General features: G+C 42.9%; 1 protein-coding gene across 1 annotated transcript; it reads right to left on the reverse strand.

Annotated features, from left to right (window-relative positions):
• Positions 1-85: 85 nt before the first annotated feature.
• On the reverse strand, positions 86-26,558 carry LOC121538438 (matrix metalloproteinase-23-like). The gene is made up of 8 exons (XM_041846442.1): positions 26,210-26,558; positions 9,880-10,019; positions 9,520-9,659; positions 8,920-9,087; positions 2,395-2,559; positions 1,909-2,019; positions 772-898; positions 86-616 (listed from the first exon to the last, which is right to left on the reverse strand). Exons 1-8 carry the CDS (start codon positions 26,363-26,365, stop codon positions 442-444), a joined length of 1,182 nt encoding a protein of 393 aa, XP_041702376.1. The 5' UTR covers positions 26,366-26,558; the 3' UTR covers positions 86-441.

Below are 26,558 nucleotides of genomic sequence, written 5' to 3' on the forward strand. Positions count from 1 at the left end.
CATAACAGAAACAATGCCAGCAGTGTATCTAATTTGTACTCGATCGTCACAAAATGTAATTTTACATCAATATTCAATATACTACTTATCACAGAAGTGTTTATTGTGTACATATGAAAATGCATGACAAAAAAAAGACATAAAACATGATTGTTTAGAAATAGAACGTACATACATAAAAATATGTGCCCAAGTGAGTGAAGTCCCAGTTTGACCAAGCAATGTTTGTGTGAGTGAACGTGTGCATGGAAATATAATTCCTAGAACGGACATCCACATTCAAGTCAATAGGTGGACTGGTGGCCATTTTGAGTGTACCCAAGAGGGTGCAGTGAAATTGCAGTGGTCTGAGGGGCTTTGCGTTTTCTAGGAATTATTTTTCTATGGTCTTGTGTCTGTGCTAATACCCAGTGCTTCTGTGTGCAGAGGGTGGCATCGCCCTCAGAAGCGCACACGTACCCTCCAGGAGTAGTTGGTGAGGACCTTGTTCTTTTTCCTCACAATGCAGGTGTATGTGCCCTCGTTGATAGCATTGGCCACAATACTGATGTGGTCGTCCTTTAAGGAGAGATAGCCAGGGTGGGAGTACTCCAGAAGCTCTCCGTCCTTGTACCAGCTACGGAAACACAAGTAAATACACCTAGCTTAGAAAGATCTTTCAGAGAGCGCATAATATCAGGATTGGGGTCAAATCCATTTAAATTCAATCCATTGTTGATAGGATATCATGATTTGTTAGAAGTGATGTTGGACTAAATAATCCATACTCACTATACTTTGCCTTTCTTAGCTGCAATTTTCTTCCCACATCGGAAGGTGAGCTTCTTCCCCTCAGCCACCAGCTTGTGTTTGGTCCGTTGGGGGGTGGGGGTGGGGGCCACGGTGGGAAAGGGGAACTCTGAGGAGTTAGGGAACACAAGGCTAAAGGCTGGGATATCCACTTCTGTATAAAGTCTTAACCAGACATGACTCTGTATAGTATGGCTTTCATTTCACAATGGGGATGTTAATGTCTTTTCATGACATGCTTACTCCAAAAAGTAAACTAAGAAGCTCCCAGAAAATGCCGCCTTACAAATTGTTTACCCTGATCTGAGTGGGAATTTAGGATCATTAAACTTCAAATTATCCCCCAAGATATAAGCACTCAAATTAAGCGTAATATCTCCCTCCTATCTATCTACATGTTGTGCATAAAAAAGTCACTGGCACCTGTCAGAAGCCATTTGTAGACGATGAAGGACATTGTCTAGCTAGTTAATTTAGGGCTACCTAAGTGCTACAGCCATTCTATCAGTGTAATCTCAACGTTGTGCCTCATGACCAGCTGGAAGTATTTTTAAAAGACAGCCACTACTTTGGGCCACAAAAATCCCAAATTAACCTTCCGTGTCTCAAGCCACAGTCTGAAATTCCAGTGGTTTGGAGTAACTTTGGAATTTTCCACAGCCGTACAACGTTTCCCAATCAACAATGAGGAACAGATTAGGAGCAAGGAATGGTATCCTCTCTCCTCCACGTTCTCCCTTGTTACACACAAAAATCGGACAAACCCACAACAATCTATGGCTGCCGGGGTGAGGAGGAGTCATAACATGTTGTGCAACTGGAGGCCTCGGCCCTGGTGAGACTGGCTGTGGAGGTTATGGGAATTCAAGCTGTCGAGGTGCCTCACTGACATGCTTTGTAAGGCAGACTGGGTCTCATCCAGAGTTAATTCGTTGTGAATGACTACTCCACAGGCAAGTATCTAATCTGCCTTTAAATCAGAAGGGCTGCAAACCCTCATGGTTCTGCATGGCTGGACTTTGTTGGCTGCGTTTCGCTGCTTTGGCAAACGTTACTGAGCAATTCCTTGCACCAGTAGATTGATTGTAATCATTTTTTCCTCTGCAGTGCTGCTCTTACCGTAACAGAAATCACAGCTGGAGGGGCAGTGCTTCTGCATGAGCTTGCGCTTGCTGTCGCAATAGCCTTTCCTCGCCCAGGCTGGACAGATAAATAATCTATCCAAACAGCCTACAGGAGAGGAGGAGAAGAAGGAGTGGGGAGAGAGGGACCAGAGAGCAACTTTAGCAGCAGCAAAGCCATTTGGGAAGACAATCTGCCTGCACAATTACAATGACTCACTGTATTATGAGAGATTCAACAATACTCAATAATGCCACATTTACTTGCAGCAGGCAATGGTGTTGCGTCTAAATTATTTGTGAAGCAGCTATGTAGTGCTTATGAAGACTTAATGAATGCTCTATAAACCCTATATAAATTGGTTCTTTAAAGTATAACATATGCTAAGTACCGATTGGTTGTTTTGTGCTACAAAACAATGTAATACCATTGTTTCTCTGTGTCTGTAATATAGGGCTATTTGCTTGTGGGCGCTTGGCGTACCGTAGAGTCGGTGCAAGCCCCACACCTCGTCCTGTGTGATGAGCTTGCGCCCCGTCAGAGTTGCGTTCAGATGCATGATGGCTTTAGGGTTCAGGGAGTGCATGAGGCCCAGGATGTGGCCAATCTCGTGAGCCGCTACATGGACCAAGTCTGTCAGCCACACCCCTGCACAAATAACAACACAACACTGTTAATTCTGTCTCGGCAATTGGGGTGCATCTTGAGTCTAAAGTGGCTATTGTCCTTTCCCTCTTCTTTTCCTCATCCACGGAAATACACTAGTTAGTATGTGGACACCCCTTCAAATGAGTGGATTTGGCCATTTCAGCCACACCCGTTGCTGACAGGTGTATAAAATCGAGCACACAGCCATGCAATCTCCATAGACAAACATTGGCAGTAGAATGGCCCGTACTGAAGAGCTCAGTGACTTTCAACGTGGCACCGTCATAGGATGCTACCTTTCCAAAAAGTCAGTTTGTCAAATTTCTGCACGGCTAGAGCTGCCCCGGTCAACTGTAAGTGCTGTTATTGTGAACTGGAAACATCTAGGAGCAACGAAGGCTCAGCCGCGAAGTGGTAGGCCACACAAGCTCACAGAACAGGACCGCCGAATGCTGAAGCGCATAAAAATAATCTGTCCTCGGTTGCAACACTCACTACCGAGTTCCAAACTGCCTCTTAGAGCAACGTCAGCGCAATAACTGTTCGTCGGGAGCTTCATGAAATGGATTTCCATGGCCGAGCAGCCGCACACAAGCCTAAAATCACCATGCGCAATACCAAGCGTCGGCTGGAGTGGTGTAAAGCTCGCCGCCATTGGACTCTGGAGCAGTGGAAACGCGTTCTCTAGAGTGATGAATCACGCTTCACCATCTAGCAGTCCGACGGACGAATCTGGGTTTGGCGGATTCCAGGAGAACGCTACCTGCCCGAATACATAGTGCCAATTGTAAAGTTCAGTGGAGGAGGTATAATGTTCTGCGTTTCTTTTTCATGGTTCGGGCTAGGCCCCTTAGTTCCAGTGAAGGGAAATCTTAACGCTACAGCATACAATTACATTCTAGACGATTCTGTGCTTCCTACTTTGTGGCATTAGTTTGGGGAAAGCCCTTTCCTGTTTCAGCATGACAATGCCCCAGTGCACAAAGTAAAGTAGATACAGAAATGGTTTGTCAATATCGGTGTGGAAGAACTTGACTAGCCTCCACAGAGCCCTGACCTCAACCCCATCAAACACCTTTGGGATGAATTGGAACATCGACTGCGAGTCAGGCATAATCGCCCAACATCAGTGCCCAACCTCATTAATGCTCTTGTGGCTGAATGGAAGCAAGTCCCTGCAGCAATGTTCCAACATCTAGTGGAAAGCCTTCCCAGAAGAGTGGAAGCTGTTATAGCGGCAAAGGGGGGACCAACTCCATATTAATGTCCATAATTTTAGAATGACGTGTTCGACGAGCAGGTGTCCACATACTTTTGGTCATGTAGTGTATCTAAAGGAACTACACACATGGAAGCTAGTCCTGAGTGGGTTAACAACATATGGCTTTCACCTATACCTGTCTTTTCAGATCAGTGTCGATGAAGGAGACAAGACTGAAATACAGTTGATCTAACAACAACGCCACAAGCTGCAAAGCTCTAAGCCAGATAGGCAACTTTGATGGTGGTGGGGGCCACAAAAAGTCTGAACTCATCATGAAGGGCCATGGTTAAAAAGGAGCATAAGCTCATCACCGTGTACTTTCACCACCCTGTAGCCTAAACTGTGCATGCTTTTCCAAGTTGCAGTGGGAGGACCACACAACATAGCATCAAGTGACTGCAAACCTCGACATCATGATATCAACAAGAAATAATTTCCACCGCAATTCGTCACATAATTAATTTTACCGACAAAAACATCCCACCATGTCGAACAAACAAATTGTCGACATTTCTAAATTTTACTGACACCTTCTGTTTCCATCACACTAGTGATTTTTTTTTAAAAATAGCATGTGACTTTACTTTCATAAAAACTGTGGATGGAAACGTGGTTAGTGACAGTGGGGCGAAAAGCATCAATTTAAAATGTTTTTATGGTTTTCTTGTGGTTTTATGCTCTTGAAACTGTTTTGTTCAAACTGCCACACTCTCAGGGGTCAAATTCTCATAGAAGTGTACAGTTTGAGAGGCCACTGATCAACAGACATTTTGATAACTTCATACGTTTGAACACAAGTAATGATTATAAATGTTGATATTTCTTTGTTCGGTAGTATATATTTGCTAATAAAAGCCACACTAACCAAACCGGCTCCGCGTGTGCATCTGCGTGCGCATGTTGATTTTGTCTATCCCCACCAGACGCGTTCATTTATTTGATTTATCAGGATCCCCATTAGCCAACGCCAATGGCGACAGCTGGTCTTACTGTGGTACGAAACATAATGAAAGAGACATTACAGACAAAATACTTCACAATTTACAGTGCCTTCGGAAAGTATTCAGACCCCTTGACTTTTTACACATTTTGTTACGTTACAGCCTTATTCTAAAATTGATTAAATAGTTTTTTTCCCTCATCAATCTACACACAATACCCCATAATGACAAAGCAAAAACAGGTTTTTAGAAATGTTTGCTAATTTATTAAAAATAAAAAACTGAAATCACATTTACATAAGTATTCTGACCCTTTACTCAGTACTTTGTTGAAGCACCTTTGGCAGCGATTACAGCATTGAGTCTTCTTGGGTATGACGCTACAAGCTTGGCACACCTGTATTTGGGGAGTTTCTCCCATTCTTCTCTGCAGATCCTCTCAAGCTGTGTCAGGTTGGATGTGGAGCGTTGCTGCACAGCTATTTTCTGGTCTTTCAAAAGATATTCGATCAGGTTCAAGTCCGGGCTCTGGCTGTGCCACTCAGGGACATTCAGAGACTTGTCCCGAAGCCACTACTGCATTGTCTTGGCTGTCTGCTTAGGGTCGTTGTCCTGTTGGAAGGTGAACCTTCGCCACCAGTCTGAGGTCCTGAGGGCTCTGGAGCAGGTTTTCATCAAGGATCGCTCTGTACTTTGCTCCGTTCATCTTTGCCTCGATCCTGACTGGTCTCCCAGTCCCTGCCACTGAAAGACATCCCCACACCATGATGCTGCCACCACCATGCTTCGCCGTAGGGATAGTGCCAGGTTTCCTCCAGACGTGAGGCTTGGCATTCAGGCCAAAGAGTTCAATCTTGGTTTCATCAGACCACAGAATCTTGTTTCTCATGGTCTGAGAGTCCTTTAGGTGCCTTTTGGAAAACTCCAAGTGGGCTGTCATGTGCCTTTTACTGAGGAGTGGCTTCCGTCTGGCCACTCTACCATAAAGGCCTGATTGGTGGAGTGCTGCAGAGATGGTTGTCATTCTGGAAGTTTATCCCATCTCCACAGAGGAACTCTAGAGCTCTGTCAGAGTGACAATCAGGTTCTTGGTCACCTCCCTGACCAAGGCACTTCTCCCCCGATTGCTCAGTTTGGCAGGGCGGCCAGCTCTAGGAAGAGTCTTGGTGGTTCCAAACATCTTCCATTTAATAATGATGGAGGCCACTGTGTTCTTGGGGACCTTCAATGCTGCAGAAATGTTTTGGTACCCTTCCCCAGATCTGTGCCTCGACAAAATCCTGTCTCTGAGCTCTAGGGACAATTCCTTCGACCTCATGGCTTGGTTTTTGTTCTGACATGCACTGTCAACTGTGGGACCTTATATAGAAAGGTGTGTGCCTTTCCAAATCATGTCCTATCAATTGAATTTACCACAGGTGGACTCCAATCAAGTTGTAGAAACATCTCAAGGATGATCAATGGAAACAGGATGCACCTGAGCTCAATTTCAAGTCTCATAGCAAAGGGGCTGAATACTTATGTAAATAAGGTATTTCTGTTTTCTATTTTTAATACATTTGCAACAATTTCTAAAAACCTGTTTTCGCTTTGTCATTATGAGGATTTGTATTTATTCAATCCATTAGTGCATTCGGAAAGTATTCAGACCCCTTGACTTTTTCCACATTTTGTTACGTTATAGCCTTATTCTAAAATGTATCTAAAAAATGTATATGTTATCATAAATCTATACACAATACCCCATAATGACAAAGAGAAAACAGGTTTTTAGAATTTTCTGCAAATGTATTACAAATTAAAAACTGAAATACCTTATTTACATAAGTATTCAGACCCTTTGTTATGAGACTCGAAATTGAGCTCAGGTGCATCTTGTTTCCATTGATCATCCTTGAGATAGTTCTACAACTTCTTTGGAGTCCACCTGTGGTAAATTCAATTGATTGGACATGATCTCACAGTTCACAGTGGATGTCAGAGCAAAGACCAAGCCATGAGGTCGAAGGAATTGTCCGTAGAGCTCTGAGACAGGATTGTGTCGAGGCACAGATCTGGGGAAGGGTACCAAAATATTTCTGCAGCATTGAGGGTCCCCGGCCAAACTGAGAAATCGGGAGAAAAGGAACCCGATGCTCACTGACAGAGCTCCAGAGTTCCTCTGTGGAGATGGGAGAACCTTCCAGAAGGACAACCATCTCTGCAGCCACTCCTCAGTAAAAGGCACATGACAGCCCGCTTGGAGTTTGCCAAAAGGCACCTAAAGGACTCTCAGACCATGAGAAACAAGATTCTGTGGTCTGATGAAACCAAGATTGAACTCTTTGGCCTGAATGCCAAGCATCACGTCTGGAGGAAACCTGGCACTATCCCTATGGCGAAGCATGTTGGTGGCAGCATCATGCTGTGGGGATGTTTTTCAGTGGCAGGGACTGGGAGACTAGTTAGGATCGAGGGAAACATGAATGGAGCAAAGTACAAAGAGATCCTTGATGAAAACCTGCTCCAGAGCGCTCAGGACATCAGACTGGGGCAAAGGTTCACCTTCCAACAGGACAACGACCCTAAGCACACAGCCAAGACAACGCAGGAATGGCTTCAGGACAAGTCTCTGAATGTCCTTGAGTGGCCCAGCCAGAGCCCGGATTTGAACCCGATCGAACATCTCTGGAGAGACCTGAAAATAGCTGTGCAGCGACTCTCCCCATCCAACCTGACAGAGCTTGACAGAATCTGCAGAAAATAATGGGAGAAACTCCCCAAATACAGGTGTGCCAAGCTTGTAGTGTCATACCCAAGAAGACTTGAGGCTGTAATCGCTGCCAGAGTTGCTTCAACAAAGTTCTGACTAAAGGGTCTGTATACTTATGTAAATGTGATATTTCCGTTTTTTACTTTTACATTTGCAAACATTTCTAAAAACCTGTTTTTGCTTTGTCATTATGGGGTATTGTGTGTAGATTGATGAGGAAAACAAACAATTTAATCCATTTTAGAATAAGGCTGTAACGTAACAAAATGTGGAAAAAGTCAAGGGGTCTGAATACTTTCCGAATGCACTGTACCTTTAAAAATATTAACATGTAGTGTGTGTGTGTGCATCTATCACTTACACATACTGTACATGTCAGTACATATACACAACAAGTAGGTCACATGGGGGAGAGGCATTGTGCCATGAGGTGTTGCTTTATTTGTTTTCTGAAACCAAATTTGCTGTTCACTTGCGCTATATAAGATGGAAGGGAGTTCCATGCACTCATGGCTCTGTATAATACTATACGTTTCCTTGAATTTGTTCTGGACCTGGGGACTGTGAAAAGACACAGAGGTTAAAATACCAAAACCAACTGTGAACCAACTATATTAATTTTGGGACAGGTCGAAACACATGAAACATTCATGGACATTTAGCTAGCTTGCTGTTAATTTGTCCTGGGAGATAAACATTGGGTTGTTATTTTACCTGAAATGCATATGGTCATACAAAATCATTTATTCTCTACTCCAACAATTAATCCACAGATAAAAAAGGGAAACCTAGTTAGTTTTTAGTACATTTTCTTTGATTAATCTCTCCCCGTTCATTCTTCTTCTTCTTCTTCTTCGTCTGTGGATTTGATATTGCGGTTGGCAACCAACTTTAAGGAGCATTACCACCACCAACTGGACCTCGCTCATCTTTCAATCACGCACGTGGGTATCTGCTTGTAAAAACCAATGAGTAGTCAAGTGTCAACCAAGTTCTATTTTAGAGCCTGGCTACGCAGATGCCCGCAAGAAGTTTGGATGAATGGACTAGACTAATTTAAAAAATGTTAGCTGACATGGGCTAACTGAGTGACCATCAGTGACTGACATAACAAGAGAAAAACTGTTGATGAACAACCAAATTGATCCGAGGGCCTTCAAAAGGGGGGCCGCCAGTTGCCCATTCCTGCTATAAGATCACAGTAACCAACCATTACACATTTAGGAACAGTATTACACTGTGTACTTTTCCAGCTTCAAGACATAATTACCAACTACAGTGTCTACAACAATGTATACTATTCAACCCAGTGCATCTGACAATAATTGAACTGGATATCCAGAAAGTAGCTTTGGTGCTGAGTGCACAACAGCAGCTTACAAAAACCGGAAAGAGGTACATGCCTTTTTTCCAGCTGAAGCGCATGTTTCCCAGAATCCAATACTCATGGTCGTCAAAGTGTATCTCCCCCGTCGGGGGGAAGAAGGCGTGGGCCAGTTCGCCGGTAATGCCGTCAAAACAGTGGTGCAAGTAGGACTGCAGACAGTCTGTATGGTTGATGGGGTAGAAGCCTGCCAAAAAGAGAGAGCTGTACCTTAGTCTCCAGCCTCTATCTCATTCTACATACAGTCTAGAAGATGATGGATTTCAAAGGACAAACTTTTCAACCCCCCTGGGGATGACAGACATTTCTCACATTTGCACCAATAATGTATTTATGGAACAAGAGTCGCAGACCGTGGTGCTCCCACTGGGACAGCTTCGGCATGATTTAGGTCACTTAAAAATTATTACACATGCTTGGAAAGTGTACAAGACTCTTTCTCAGGCATAATTCACACTGAACATTAGATAACTATACCGTAGAGGCAGATTTGTTAAATTCAAATGCTGATGGCATTTCAGGCCCATTTCACTGTGTAGGCCTACTACTAGAATAGGGCTATATGCGAGTCATCATGCCTGATATGCTTTAGGTACAGTATATGTTGTTGTGCCCCCACCTATCTTGATGTCTGCCTCCTGGTCAGCGGGAAGCTCTCTAAAGCTGAAGGGTGAGACGTCACTCCACATAGTGAAGGCTTTGGCGATGCCCCGGCGCGTGTCACTGGCATTCATCAGGTTCCTTGGGAAAGAGAGCAGCCTGCACAGACACAATGTGATTATCTGAGGAAACCACTTGGCATATTACAACAGCAGAAATCAGTTAAATCAATGGCCGCTATCAAAACACCTGAATAAAGCTCTAAGACAACCGTCCCTCGTAAATATGTCTGAAGTCAAATAAAACAGCATTTCCTTTTGTTTTTAGGCAGTAAACTTTTGGTTAGAAAGGAAAGAGTGAAAAAAAGTAATCTCCATACTTGTATGTGAGCTTGAACTTGTCCCATTTTAGTTTCTCAGGGGTGAAGGTGTAGCGCTTGTTCCTGGAGAGGTGGAGAACCTGTGAGTGGGCATCTTTGCGAATCCCAATAATCAACACACCGGAGGTGTGAGCTTCTTCCTTGGACAAAGAAATAGTAGATTAACCACCTGAGACTTGGCTCGACCAGTTAGGAGCGAGGGAAGGAGTTACAACCTACTGGACACAGATGTCATTTCAGGCCCGTGCATAGACCTTTTGGGGGGGCGGGTGCTCAAGATAAAAAAAAGGGCACCCCCCAAAACAAATATCTGCAACTGTGGTCACAGAATTGTTGATCTATTATGACCTATTTAGTTACATAAAAGCAATAGATGGCCACATCTTTTTTTTTTTTTTATGGGGGTAGATCAGCTTAATATTGCAGATAGATTGTAACTTCTATCAATGTAATTGTCTGCATCACTTCCAATCTCCCATGTTTTTTATATACAGTGGGGAGAACAAGTATTTGATACACTGCCGATTTTGCAGGTTTTCCTACTTACAAAGCATGTAGAGGTCTGTAATTTTTATCATAGGTACATTTCAACTGTGAGAGACGGAATCTAAAACAAAAATCCAGAAAATCATATTGTATGATTTTTAAGTAATTCATTTGCATTTCATTGCATGACATAAGTATTTGATACATCAGAAAAGCAGAACTTAATATTTGGTACAGAAACCTTTGTTTGCAATTACAGAGATCATACGTTTCCTGTAGGTCTTGACCAGGTTTGCACACACTGCAGCAGGGATTTTGGCCCACTCCTCCATACAGACCTTCTCCAGATCCTTCAGGTTTCGGGGGCTGTCGCTGGGCAATACGGACTTTCAGCTCCCCTTCAAAGATTTTCTATTGGGTTCAGGTCTGGAGACTGGCTAGGCCACTCCAGGACCTTGAGATGCTTCTTACGGAGCCACTCTTTAGTTGCCCTGGCTGTGTGTTTCGGGTCGTTGTCATGCTGGAAGACCCAGGCACGACCCATCTTCAATGCTCTTACTGAGGGAAGGAGGTTGTTGGCCAAGATCTCGCGATACATGGCCCCATCCATCCTCCCTCAATACGGTGCAGTCGTCCTGTCCCCTTTGCAGAAAAGCATCCCCAAAGAATGATGTTTCCACCTCCATGCTTCACGGTTGGGATGGTGTTCTTGGGGTTGTACTCATCCTTCTTCTTCCTCCAAACACGGCGAGTGGAGTTTAGACCCAAAAGCTCTATTTTTGTCTCATTAGACCACATGACCTTCTCCCATTCCTCCTCTGGATCATCCAGATGGTCATTGGCAAACTTCAGACGGGCCTGGACATGCGCTGGCTTGAGCAGGGGGACCTTGCGTGCGCTGCAGGATTTTAATCCATGACGGCGTAGTGTGTTACTAATGGTTTTCTTTGAGACTGTGGTCCCAGTTCTCTTCAGGTCATTGACCAGGTCCTGCCGTGTAGTTCTGGGCTGATCCCTCACCTTCCTCATTATCATTGATGCCCCACGAGGTGAGATCTTGCATCGTCATCTTGAACTTCTTCCATTTTCTAATAATTGCGCCAACAGTTGTTGCCTTCTCACCAAGCTGCTTGCCTATTGTCCTGTAGCCCATCCCAGCCTTGTGCAGGTCTACAATTTTATCCCTGATGTTCTTACACAGCTCTCTGGTATTGGCCATTGTGGAGAGATTGGAGTCTGTTTGATTGAGTGTGTGGACAGGTGTCTTTTATACAGGTAACGAGTTCAAACAGGTGCAGTTAATACAGGTAATGAGTGGAGAACAGGAGGGCTTCTTAAAGAAAAATTAACAGGTCTGTGAGATACGGAATTCTTACTGGTTGGTAGGTGATCAAATACTTATGTCATGCAATAAAATGCAAATTAATTACTTAAAAATCATACAATGTGATTTTCTGGATTTTTGTTTTATATTCCGTCTCTCACTGTTGAAGTGTACCTATGATAAAAATTACAGACCTCTACATGCTTTGTAAGTAGGAAAACCTGCAAAATCGTCAGTGTATCAAATACTTGTTCTCCCCACTGTGATATATATATATATATATATATATATATATATATATATATATATATATATTAGGGGTGTAACGATCCATCTACTACATCGATGTATCGATTTATATTCCTATGATCCAACTACATCGATCTGTGCTCGAGCGAGTTGGCCTTTTGGACAACATATATCGATCTAACATCGTTTTAAAATGTAATAAATCGATTGTATCGATACTAGGAAATAACCCATTGGATTTAAGCACGTCAGACTTTATATGGATGTTTTTTCTTAGCACTTTTAATGATAAAGGCTTTAAACATTACTCGATTCAGTCTGCCTATCCGTGACGTCATCGCGCCAACAGCAGCGCAAAGGCGCAAAGACAACAAAACATAGCATGGCGGACGACAGAGGAGAAGCCGACGAGCGAGAAATTATCAAGCCACCATTGCGGTCCTTACAAGAAACAGGAATCTAGGAAACTTCACCTGCACTGTCCAGTATCCAGGTATTTATTTCAGTCACACTGGTTGAATTTTTGGCTAAAAGGTTACTGAATCGATTTCAAGTCACTGAATCGTTTCGGATCGTATCGTTCTAAATGAACCAATATCGTCCTTGAATCGTATCGACAACCACGAATCGTGATACAAATCGAATCGTTGTTAAAACGAATCGTTACACCCCTAATATATATATATATATATATATATACACACAGTGGGGGAAAAAAGTATTTAGTCAGCCACCAATTGTGCAAGTTCTCCCACTTAAAAAGATGAGAGAGGCCTGTAATTTTCATCATAGATACACGTCAACTATGACAGACAAATTGAGGGAAAAAAATCCAGAAAATCACATTGTAGGATTTTTTATGAATTTATTTGCAAATTATGGTGGAAAATAAGTATTTGGTCACCTACAAACAAGCAAGATTTCTGGCTCTCACAGACCTGTAACTTCTTATTTAAGAGGCTCCTCTGTCCTCCACTCGTTACCTGTATTAATGGCACCTGTTTGAACTTGTTATCAGTATAAAAGACACCTGTCCACAACCTCAAACAGTCACACTCCAAACTCCACTATGGCCAAGACCAAAGAGCTGTCAAAGGACACCAGAAACAAAATTGTAGACCTGCACCAGGCTGGGAAGACTGAATCTGCAATAGGTAAGCAGCTTGGTTTGAAGAAATCAACTGTGGGAGCAATTATTAGAAAATGGAAGACATATAAGACCACTGATAATCTCCCTCGATCTGGGGCTCCACGCAAGATCTCACCCTGTGGGGTCAAAATGATCACAAGAACGGTGAGCAAAAATCCCAGAACCACACGGGGGGACCTAGTGAATGACCTGCAGAGAGCTGGGACCAAAGTAACAAAGCCTACCATCAGTAACACACTACGCCGCCAGGGACTCAAATCCTGCAGTGCCAGACGTGTCCCCCTGCTTAAGCCAGTATATGTCCAGGCCCGTCTGAAGTTTGCTAGAGTGCATTTGGATGATCCAGAAGAGCATTGGGAGAATGTCATATGGTCAGATGAAACCAAAATAGAACTTTTTGGTAAAAACTCAACTCGTCGTGTTTGGAGGACAAAGAATGCTGAGTTGCATCCAAAGAACACCATACCTACTGTGAAGCATGGGGGGTGGAAACATCATGCTTTGGGGCTGTTTTTTCTGCAAAGGGACCAGGACGACTGATCCGTGTAAAGGAAAGAATGAATGGGGCCATGTATCGTGAGATTTTGAGTGAAAACCTCCTTCCATCAGCAAGGGCATTGAAGATGAAACGTGGCTGGGTCTTTCAGCATGACAATGATCCCAAACACACCGCCTGGGCAACGAAGGAGTGGCTTCGTAAGAAGCATTTCAAGGTCCTGGAGTGGCCTAGCCAGTCTCCAGATCTCAACCCCATAGAAAATCTTTGGAGGGAGTTGAAAGTCCGTGTTGCCCAGCGACAGCCCCAAAACATCACTGCTCTAGAGGAGATCTGCATGGAGGAATGGGCCAAAATACCAGCAACAGTGTGTGAAAACCTTGTGAAGACTTACAGAAAACGTTTGACCTGTGTCATTGCCAACAAAGGGTATACAACAAAGTATTGAGAAACTTTTGTTATTGACCAAATACTTATTTTCCACCATAATTTGCAAATAAATTCATTAAAAATCCTACAATGTGATTTTCTGGATTTATTTTTCTCATTTTGTCTGTCATAGTTGACGTGTACCTATGATGAAAATTACAGGCCTCTCTCATCTTTTTAAGTGGGAGAACTTGCACAATTGGTGGCTGACTAAATACTTTTTCCCCCACTGTATATAACTATTTAAAAAGAATTATGCATATCCTATTTTCCATCATTATCAATTAATATGCGTAATAATGTTGGCAGTTCATGCGTAGGATTTTAACATATAACCCGGATTGCCATTGTATTACATTAAATTTATTGACAAGCAATTATTATCCTAGCAAATAATTCCCGTGGTCCATCCCATACCCCCCCTCCCCTCCAACATCCCCACCCTCCCACAACAAATGCCGGACAAACACACACGCACATACTCCTATTTAGTTACATAAAAGCAATAGATGGCCACATCTTAATGGCTAATTAAATGAAACATATTTTACTTGAATTTAATGACGACTTGCGGGCAGTGGGTTCAGAACAACAATGAAAAAAACTGTTTACAAAATAAATATATACAGTATTAGAGCCTGGAAGGGCAAAGGAGCATGTGCTCTGCACAGGTAGAGCCTTATCTGTGCACGTGCCTGTGTCACTTCAACATCCAGATTTCATTTATATTTATGATCACGATCTGGATTCCCAGCAAACTAATTTGGGTTTCCAGAACTTTATGGGAAAATTGTTTGTCAAATAATCAAAGGAGAACCTTTAGGGAAAGTGATGGATATGTTCTGTGTTAGCTGGGTTTCAACTTTTTTTTAGATAACATAGCGTTTGTCTTTGTGTTTATAATAATAATTTCATTTTCATTTTACAGAATAATATCAAAGTGCATAAAATAAAAACAATTATCAAATAGAATAACAAATATTGACACAACTAGACAGGGCAACTGACACAAAGAACACAGCTAACGCTACAAGGGACAAGGACACCAAGGAGCACAGCTATCAACAGAAAGCCTTCCTAAAGAGAACCGTTTTTAGGCCGGGAGGGTTTTCCAGAGGCTGAAAGCCTGATCCCACAAGGAGCGGAGCTTGGTCATGGAGGAGCAGGCTATCGATTGACCTGAGGGTGCGGGTGGGGTTATGGAGGGTGCGCAGTTCTTTGAGATAAGGAGGGCCATTGCCATGAATACACTGGAAAGTCAGCAGAAATTCAATCCGGAATGAGACGGGGAGCCAGTGCAGAGATGTCAGGATGGGGGATGATAGTAATGAACTATCATCCATAGCTAGTGCTTAGTGTTCTGTCACTGTTAGTGTTCCTATCTCCTTTCGATGGCTGCATTTACACAGGCAGCCCAATTGTGTTCTTTTTTTCACTAATCAATCTTTGACCAATCAACATTTTATTATGACAGATTATTATGATGTGACTGACTTGACTTAGGATCCAGTGTCTGAACCTGACCAAAGAACTAAGGATGAATATTGGTAACAACATGACATGGAAGAACAGAAGTATTCATGGAGGGAACTCGAGAGTAAAAGGAGTAAAATATAGTAACAGTAAGTGGTAACACTTTACCTGAAGGGGGTATACATAAAGCATGCATAACACCTTTATGAAACCAGTTATATAACAACGGTATACCTTTATATAACAGTGTTGCAGTATCATTAATAACAAACCTTATAACACATTTATTCAACATCATTTGTGAGAAGTTTTCAAAATAAAAATCCCTTGAAATAGCTCTTTATTTATCTATTGTACAGTGGACATTTTTATTTTTACTACCACAGTCCCCAACCCTCTGACACACTTCATGTAACAGGCTTGGAGCAGCACAGGGTAAGCGGTTAGTGACTGTTTGCATTGAGTATTTTGTATCCTCTCTTGTGATCTTTCAATGCTGCAGGATGCCACTGGATAAACAGCCCTTAAAGATCAATATTATGTTATTGAATTAAGACCTTTTCTGTGACAGTATCCGGGAGAAAGCTAATCTGAAGTAAACATAGTACCTGGCCTAAAGCGAGTTCTGGCCTGGAGCACCAATAATAAATGTAATGTTAGGCCTACAGTGTGTTCTCTGCTAAAATAATGTCATGCTAGGCCTACAGTGTGTTCTCTGCTAAAATAATGTAATGTTAGGCCTACAGTGTGTTCTCTGCTAAAATAATGTCATGTTAGGCCTACAGTGTGTTCTCTGTTAAAATAATGTAATGTTAGGCATACAGCGTGTTCTATGCTAAAATAAGCCAAAAATATGTGTTCTGATCCATTGTACAAATTCCATTGTACAAACTTCTGTTCTACAATGGATAAATAAAGATATATTTCAGTGTTACTTTTAGACTTTGAGTACCGATCTATTTCAGTGTTACTTTTAGACTTTTAGTCCCGTAATGAAAATGAACTTTTATTTTGAAAACTATTTTGAATGTCTTATGTATACCCCCTTCAAGTAAAGTGTTACCAGGTCAAGTCTGAACCTGTGTGTCTGTAACTTCGTACTGTAATCTACTAACACTGTTAGTTGAACTGACAGTTGTGATTTATGGTATTCATTTATACAGTATTGATAGTTATCAACCACGTGTTCAAAATCAAAACAATCAACATTTCCATGCTGCAAGAGTTCTGGTTTGACTTGACTAGCTGAGGATATTCAACTCTATTGTAATGCTGCAGTTACTACAGCACATAACTACGTATTACATTTTCATGCGAGGGCATTCCATCTTGTGGAAAAAGGAAGTGGTCAGCAGTAAAATTGCTTTCCAAACTTTAAGTATGATACATTTTGCAGATACAGTTTGTCTGATGTCCCTTTGGAGAGGGACAAATAAGACTCTCCAAATAATAACAGCTAGATTCTATTCTCGTTTTACAGCTTTGAAAGAGGCCAGTTAGGTGTTTACTATTTCAGAGCGGTTAGAAATATATTGTGACTATGTTATTATTACATAATAGTAATAGAATGTAAAATATACAGTTAAAGTATACAATGTATGACTGATTATCCAAATCACTTTAGGTGACTTTGTGACAGGTGACTTTTACAACAAGTGAATAAGCTAATTTAGCCTATCAACAGCTCTACTCCACAAACACCTTACCATCAACGATAAAGTATTGGACCAACACGACCTGACCTCTTTGCATTGTTTATATACAACGTTTTCAAACTTACATACAAATACAGTGGAAATAGAACCTAAAGAATTGGCTATTTGATCAATCAGAATCTATACTGGTAAAATATCTCTATGAAAAGGAAACTATGTATACACTATGCATTCCTTCAAGATTTCCAATGTTCCTCAATCCTCAGGAAAACAAGAGCTTTGCCAAGAGCTGAGGCCTAGACTCCCAGCTGTTACAGAAGGGGGTCGCAGTTCCGGAGCGACCCACTAGGTGTCATCCTCCGACAACCTTCGGCACCTCCTCACTCACAGTCTGGACTAATCATTATCCTATTGGTGTCACCTGTGTATTTATGCCCTCACTTCCCTGTGTTCCCTTACTCTGTTTTCTCTGCTAGTTTCTCGATGCCAAACAGTGTCTGATAGCGAGACGTATGTACAGGTACTTGAGAAGTGTTCTCCCTGTTTCATTGTTGTTTATAGTCATAGTTAGTATTTCGTATTACATTTACATTTTTAGTCATTAGCAGACGCTCTTATCCAGAGCGACTTACAGGAGCAATTAGGGTTAAGTGCCTTGCTCAAGGGCACATCGACAGATTTTTTACCTAGTCGGCTCGGGGATTAGAACCAGCGACCTTTCGGGTTACTGGCACAACGCTCTTAACCACTAAGCTACCTGCCGCCGTATGTTTGCTGTCAGCCTGTTTTTGGAGACCAAAAATGTACTATTTACCAAGAGAGTTTTCATACATATTTTTCGTAGCTGTTTATTTACCACCACAAACCAATGCTGTCACTAAGACCGCACTCAACAAGCTGTTTAGGGCCATAAGCGAACAAGAAAATGCTCATCCAGAGGCAGCACTCCTAGTGGCCGGTGATTTTAATGCAGGAAAACTGAAATCTGTCTTACCTCATTTCTACCAGCATGTCACCTGTGCAACTAGAGGCGAAAAAACTCTAGATTATCTTTACTCCACACACAGAGACGCATACAAAGCTCTCCCTTGCCCTCCATTTGGCAAATCTGACCATAACTCTATCCTCCTAATTCCTGCTTACAAGCAAAAACTCAAACAGAAAATACCAGTGACGCGCTCAATACGGAAGTGGTCTGATGAAACAGATGCTAAGCTACAGGACTGTTTCGCTAGCACAGACTGGAATATGTTCTGGGACTCATCCGATGGCATTGAGGAGTATACCACATCAGTCTCCGGATTCATTAATAAGTGCATCGACGACGTCGTCCCCACAGTGACAGTACGTACATATCCCAACCAGAAGCCATGGATTACAGGCAACATCCACACTGATCTGCTAGAGCTGACGCTTTCAAGGAGTGGGACACTAACCCGTACGCTTATAAGAAATCCCGCTACGCCCTCCGACGAACCATCAAACAGGCAAAGCATCAATACAGGACTAAGATCGAAACCTACTACAATGGCTCTGATGCTCGTCGGATGTGGCAGGGCTTGCAAACCATCACAAATTACTAAGGGAAACCCAGTTGCGAGCTGCCCAGTGACGTGAGCCTACCAGACGAGCTAAATGCCTTTTATGCTCGCTTCGAAGCAAGCAACACTGAATCATGTGTAAGAGCACCAGCTGTTCCGGACGACTGTGTGATCACGCTCTCTGTAGCCAATGTGAGTAAGACTTTTAAACAGGTTCACATTCACAAGGCCGCAGGGCCAGACGGATTACCAGGATGCGTACTCAGAGCATGCGCCGATGGAGCTGACAAGTGTTTTCACTGACATTTTCAACCTCTCCCTGATGTTTCAAGCAGACCACCATAGTCCCTGTGTCCAGAAACGCTAAGGCAACCTGTATAAATGACTATTGCCCCGTAGCGCTCACATCTGTAGCCATGAAATGCTTAGAAAGGCTGGTCATGGCTCACATCAATACTATCATCCCAGACACCCTGGACCTACTCCAATTCGCATACCGCCCCAACAGATCCACAGATAACACAATTTATATTGCACTCCACACTGCCCTTTCCCACTTGAACAAAAGGAACACCTACGTGAGAATGCTGTTCATTGACTACAGCTCAGCGTTCAACACCATAGTGCACTCCAAGCTCATCACTAAGCTAAGGACCCTGGGACTTCCTGATGGTATACCCCCGGGTGGTGAGGGTAGGCAATCACACATCCACCACGCTTATCCTCAACATGGGGGCCCCTCAGGGGTGCGTGCTTAGTCCCCTCCTGTACTCCCTGTTCACCCACGACTGCGTGGCCGCGCACGACTCCAACACCATCATTAAGTTTGCAGACGACATGACGGTGGTAGGCCTGATCATCGATGACGATGAAACAGCCATCAGGGAGGAGGTCAGAGACCTGGCAGTGTAATGCCAGGACAACAACCTCTCCCTCAACGTCAGCAAGACAAAGGAGCTAATCGTGGACTACAGGAAATGGAGGGCCGAGCACACCCCCATCCACATTGACAGGGCTGTACTGGAGCAGGTAGAGAATATCAAGTTCCTTGGTGCCCTCATCACTAAGGATGGTCCAAACACACCAACACAGTCATGAAGAGGGCACGACAACACCTCTTCCCCCTCAGGGGGGGCCCTCAGATCCTCAAAAAGTTATACAGCTGCACCATTGAGAGGATCTTGACTGGCTGCATCACCACTTGTTATGCCAACTCCAATAATAATTTGGGTGGTGCTTATATTTGTCCTCTTACACAAGTGTGTAATGGAAATGTGCTTTTTTTTGCATATCCCTACTCCTGCAGAGAGTGGGGTCACAGTTACCATTATACAACGCCCCTGAAGCAATCAGGATTAAGTGCCTTGCTCAAGGGCACAGCGACATATTATTTTACCTTGTCAGCGCTGGTATTTGAACCAGCAACCTTTGGTTACTGGCCCAACGCTCTAACCTCGAGGCTACCTGACGCCGCTGCAGCGTAAAGTGGACAGTGGACACATTACAGGCGAGAATCTGTCATAGCTCACGTAGAATTATGTGATTATGAGCAGCAGTAGTTCCTGGTTTTGGGTTTTCATCATTGATGTTTGAAGGCCCGAATGTCTGGCGAATATCGAAACTCAAGCCAACTTTAACACAATTCTTCACAAAGCTTTTCGCTTCGGACGTTTTTATCTGCTCTACCACACACCTGTCTGGTAAGGTTAAACGCCTCCTCTCCTCAGCCTCCCGAAAAAAGCTTCTCCCAAGCGGGTGTGACACCTACTCCCGTTGCCTGCTGCACTGCTGCTTGGATCCCACCCGGTGATCTGTTCCCCGTCTGCCCTGGCCTGTCTCCCCTGTCTGGTACAGGTACCCCCACCACACTCCCCCCTCTCTCCTGAGCTTTCGTTCGCCTCCAGCACACACGCACATACACACACACCGCAGACTTTGGACTGATCAGAATTTTATGTAGGCTAATTAACTTGTGAAGCTTATTATGTGAGCTTACTCAGAAACACTTTAATTAACTAGTATAGGCCTACTATTTATTTATTTTATCTCAGACTTTTATAGCCTACTCGACTCAGAGAGCTATTCTCTCAAGTTATCTTGTTGGGGCGAGTGACTCTTTGAACTTACAATGAGTCGTTTCATTTTTTCTTGTGCTTTATGCTATTTTCCCTATGATACCTGCGTGCTTTGTTGACTATAAACTTGCTCGTTTATCTGACCGTTGGACAGACAATGTTTTTTCCACACTCGCGACTCTGACTCTCTATTTGTTACACGGACTCTTGGCCTCCCATCCTATTCTAACCACCTCTAAACTGGGACATGCTTAAACCACCTGACCAAGTCCTAAAACAATGGGACTCCCTAAACCTCTCTCAGATTATTACCACAAGGTATGACTCCAAACACCCAGAAAAGGCTACTCTCCTTGATGTTATCCTCACAAATTATGCTGATATGTATCAGTCTGGTGTTTTCTGTAATGACCTTAGTGATCACTGTTTTACAGACTGTGTAATGGCTGCTCAGTTACCTGTACTGATTTGTCATAGACGCTTGCTGAAAAACTTTAATGGGCAAGCCTTCTTTCATGACTTGGCCTCTGTAAATTGGTATAGAATCAGCTTGATCCCCTCTGTCGAAAACGCTTATATTTTCAGTGGTACTGTTAACAAGCACGCCCCCATAAAGAAAATTAGAATTAAAAACAGGTTCAGTCCCTGGTTCGACCGTGATCTGGCAGGGTTACTCCACCTCAAGAACACCATTTGGCGAAAGGCTCGGCACACAAATACTCAGGCTGACTGGCTGTCATTCACGCAAATGAGAAATACTGTAAGTGCTCTCAGGCTATCTTGAAGGCCAAAGTTAGTTACTTTAAGGAGCAGTTCTCTCTCTGTGGGTCTAACCCCAAGAAGTTCTGGAAAACGGTGAAAGACCTGGAGAATAACCCCTCCTCCCAGCGGCCCATGTCCCTTAATGTTGATGATGTGGTTGTTACTGACGAGGAGCACATGGCTGAGCTCTTTAATCACCACTTCATTAAGTCAGGATTCCTATTTGACTCAGCCGTTTTTCCTATTTTGTTGCATTACAACCTGTAATTTAAATGGATTTTTATTTGGATTTCATGTAATGGACATACACAAAATAGTCCAAATTGGTGAAGTGAAATGAAAAAAGTAACTTGTTTCAAAGAATTCTAAACAATAAATAACGGAAATGTGGTGCGTGCATGTGTATTCACCCCCTTTGCTATGAAGCCCCTAAATAAGATCTGGTGCAACCAATTACCTTCAGAAGTCACATAATTAGTTAAATAAAGTCCACCTGTGTGCAATCTAAGTGTCACATGATCTCAGTATATATACACCTGTTCTGAAAGGCCCCGGAGTCTGCAACACCACTAAGCAAGGGGCACCACCAAGCAAGCGGCACCATGAAGACCAAGGAGCTCTCCAAACAGGTCAGGGACAACGTTGTTCAGGGTTGGGTTATAAAAAAATATCAGAAACTTTGAACATCCCACGGAACACCATTAAATCCATTATTCAAAAATGGAAAGAATATGGCACCACAACAAACCTGCCAAGAGAGGGCCGCCCACCAAAACTCATGGACCAGGCAAGGCAGGCATTAATCAGAGAGGCAACAAAGAGACCAAAGATAACCCTGAAGGAGCTGCAAAGCTCCACAACAGAGATTGGAGTATCTGTCCATAGGACCACTTTAAGCCGTACACTCCACAGAGCTGGGCTATACGGAAGAGTGGCCAGAAAAAAGCCATTGCTTAAAGAAAAAAATAAGCAAATACGTTCGCCAAAAGGCATGTGGGAGACTCCCCAAACATATGGAAGAAGGTTACTCTGGTCAGATGACACGAAACTTTTGCTTTTCGGCCATCAAGGAAAACGATATGTCTGGCGCAAACCCAACACCTCTCATCACCCCGAGAACACCACCCCCACGGTGAAGCATGGTGGTGGCAGCATCATGCTATTGGGATGTTTTTCATCGTCAGGGACTGGGAAACTGGTCAGAATTGAAGGAATGATGGATGGCGCTAAATACAAGGAAATTCTTGAGGGAAACTTGTTTCAGTCTTCCAAAGATTTGAGACTGGGACCAAGGTTCACCTTCCTGCAGGACAACGACCCTAAGCATACTGCTAAAGCAACACTTGAGTGGTTTAAGGGGAAACATTTAAATATCTTGGAATGGCCTAGTCAAAGCCCAGACCTCAATCCAATTGAGAATCTGTAGTATGACTTAAAGATTGATGTACACCAGCGGAACCCATCCAACTTGAAGGAGCTGGAGCAGTTTTACCTTGAAGAATGGGCAAAAATCCCAGTGGCTAGATGTGCCAAGCTTATAGAGACATACCCCAAGAGACTTGAAGCTGTAATTGCGGCAAAAGGTGGCTCTTCAAAGTATTGACTTTGGGGGGGGTGAATAGTTATGCACGCTCAAGTTTTCTGTTTTTTTGTCTTATTTCTTGTTTGTTTCACCCAAAAAATTATTTTGCATCTTCAAAGTGGTAGGCATGTTGTGTAAATCAAATGATACAAACCTCCCAAAAATCAATTTTAATTTCAGGTTGTAAGGCAACAAAATAGGAAAAATGCCAAGGGGGGTGAATACTTTCGCAAGCCACTGTATAAGCCAATTTCTATCTTGCCCTGTTTATCAAAAGTGTTGGAAAAACTTGTCAATAATCAACTGACTGCTTTCTTGATGTCTATAATATTGTCTCTGATATGCAATCTCGTTTCCGCTCAAGTTATGGATGTGTCACTGCAACTGTAAAGGTCCTAAATGATGTCACCATTGCCCTTGATTCTAAGCAATGTATTTTTTCCGACTTGGCTAAAGCTTTTGATACGGTAGAGCATTCCATTCTTGTGGGTCGGCTAAGGAGTGTTGGTATTTGGCCTGGTTTGCTAAATACCTCTCTCAAAGAGTGCAGTGTATAAAGTCAGAACATCTGCTGTCTCAGCCACTGCCTTTCACCAAGGGAGTACCCCAAGGCTCGATCCTAGGCCTCACGCTCTTCTCAATTTACATCAACAACTTAGCTCAGGCAGTAGGAAGATCTCTCATCCATTTATATGCAGATGATACAGTCTTATACTCAGCTGGCCCCTCCCCGGATTTTGTGTTAAACGCTCTACAACAAAGCTTCCTTAGTGTCCAACAAGCTTTCTCTGCCCTTAACCTTGTTCTGAAGATCTCCAAAACAAAGGTAATGTGGTTCGGTAAGAAGAATGCCCCTCTCCCCACCGGTGTGATTACTACCTCTGAGGGTATAAAGCTTGAGGTAGTCACCTCATACAAGTACTTGGGTGTATGGCTAGACGGTACACTGTCCTTCTCTCAGCACATATCCAAGCTGCAGGCTAAGGTTAAATCTAGATTTGGTTTCCTCTATCGTAATCGCTCCTCTTTCACCATAGCTGCCAAACGAACCCTGATTCAAATGACCATCCTACCCATGCTAGATTACGGAGATTTATAGATCAGCAGGTAAGGGTGCTCTCGAGCAGCTAGATATTCTTTACCATTCAGCTATCAGATTTGCCACCAATGCTCCTTATAGGACACATCACTGCACTCTATACTCCTCTGTAAACTGGTAATCTCTGTATACCCGACGCAAGACCCACTGGTTGATGCTTATTACTTAAAATCCTCTTAGGCCTCACTCCCCCTATCTGAGATACCTACTGCAGCCCTCATTCCCACATACAACACCTGTTCTGCCAGTCACATTCTGTTAAAGGTCCCCAAGGCACACACATCCCTGCGTCGCTCCTCTTTTCAGTTCGCTGCAGCTAGCGACTGGAACGAGCTGCAGAAAAACACACAAACTGGACAGTTTTATCTCCATCTCTACATTAAAATACTAAATCATGGACACTCTTACTGACACTTGTGGTTGCATCGTGTGATGTATTGTTGTCTCTACCTTTTTGCTCTTTGTGCTGTCGTCTGTGCCCAACAATGTTTGTACCATGTTTGAGCTGCTACCATGTTGTGCTGCTGCCATGTTATGTTGCTACTGTGTTGTTGTCATGTTGTGTTGCTACCATGTTGTTGTCATGTGTTGATGCCATGCTGTGTTATCTTAGGTCTCTCTTTATGTAGTGTTGTGGTGTCTCTCTTGTCGTGATGTGTGTTTTGTCCTACATTTTAATTTTTAATCCCAGCCCCTGTCCCCGCAGGAGGCCTTTTGCCTCTTGGTAGGCCGTCATTGTAAGTAAGAATTTGTTCTTAACTGACTTGCCTAGTTAAATAAAGGTTAAATAAAACAAATAAAAATGTGCGGACGGCCCAGTACATCACTGGGGCCGAGCTCCCTGCCATCCAGGACCTCTATACCAGGCGGTGTCAGAGGAAGGCCCTAAACATTTTAAAAGACTCCAGCCACCCAAGTCATAGACTGTTCCCTCTGCTATTGCACGGCAAGCCGTATCAATGCACCAAGTCTCGAACCAACAAGACCCTGAACAGCTTCTACCCCTAAGCCATAAGACTGCTAAATAGTTAGTTAAATAGTTAACCAAATAGCTACCCGGACTATCTGCTTTGCCCCTTTTTGCACTAACTGTTTTGACTCATCACATATGCTGCTATTTACTATCCCTCACTTTATTTCTAGTTATATGTACATATCTACCTCAATTACCTCGTACCCCTACACATTGACTCGGTACTGGTACCCTTTGTATATATCCAAGTTATCGTTACTCATTGTGTCTCTATTATTACTATTATTACTTTTATTATTACGTGTTTCACTTTTCTATTATTTCTCTATTTTCTTTCTCTCTGCATTGTTGGGAAGGACCATAAGTAAACATTTTACGGTTAGTCCACACCTGTTGTTTACCAAGCATGTGAGAAATAAGATTTAATTTTCTTTGAAATGACTTGGAAACTAAGTTGATTCAACAAGTGTGTGCCCAGTTGGATGAAACTATCCAATCCATATTCAACTCCATAATAGATTTTTGTCCTTAATATTTTCCACTAACTGTAGCATATCCAGTGGATAGGTAGTCTATTTTGAAGGCCTACAATTTTATTGCACCATCAAAACTACAGAATTCCTCTAATTATTGAATAGGAAAAGGCTACATTATCTCGTGCATAATTAATGATTGTGTATTGGCATATAGATTTCTGTCTGTAAAATGTAAATGTAAATGTCTGATGAAGTCATAGTAGGCTATAGTCCTTTAACATCTAACGACAAATGTGCTTCATATTACAATGACATTTTTTTATTTAAAATGTGCTGTTGTCCAACAGTTGTCACAAAGCAGATCTCTTGGTAGACACAGAGCGAGAGAAAAGAAGTTCAAATGTTGTTGTTTTTTGTTGTCCTTAATGGGTTTCAACATCCAAAGTTTTGATCATAACTTATTCCAGGAATGTGGTTTTCTTAACCTGTCCAGTATAGAAACTGAATGAGCCGGTGCAATAAGAGGTATGTCGTTAGAAAGTGGAATTGTCACACCATACCTCTATTCTCCAGGTGGGAAATGCTGTGGTTTCTTGCATCCCTGCGAACAGAACCCCAAGCACCGTCACAGCAAGCAAAGGAGCACTGAAATCGCCTCTTTGTAAACTTCTGAACGTCTGACACACCATCGTTGCGATATCAACTTCCAGAAACATTCCCTCAACAAAGACAGACTAGTCAATTTCACCACCATCTATCCCCATGGATATCAATGGCCATTGAATCCTTTTATTTGAACACAATATTTTCAATTGAGGATAAGGGTGGCAAAGCACAGTCCAGCGGAATGGGTTGTGGAATCCTTCGTCACCCGCCGCCAGCTCAAGGCTGCATCAAAAAGTCTGCAGC

This window comes from Coregonus clupeaformis, chromosome 24 (genome assembly GCF_020615455.1).
Source record: "Coregonus clupeaformis isolate EN_2021a chromosome 24, ASM2061545v1, whole genome shotgun sequence".
Taxonomy (NCBI): domain Eukaryota; kingdom Metazoa; phylum Chordata; class Actinopteri; order Salmoniformes; family Salmonidae; genus Coregonus; species Coregonus clupeaformis.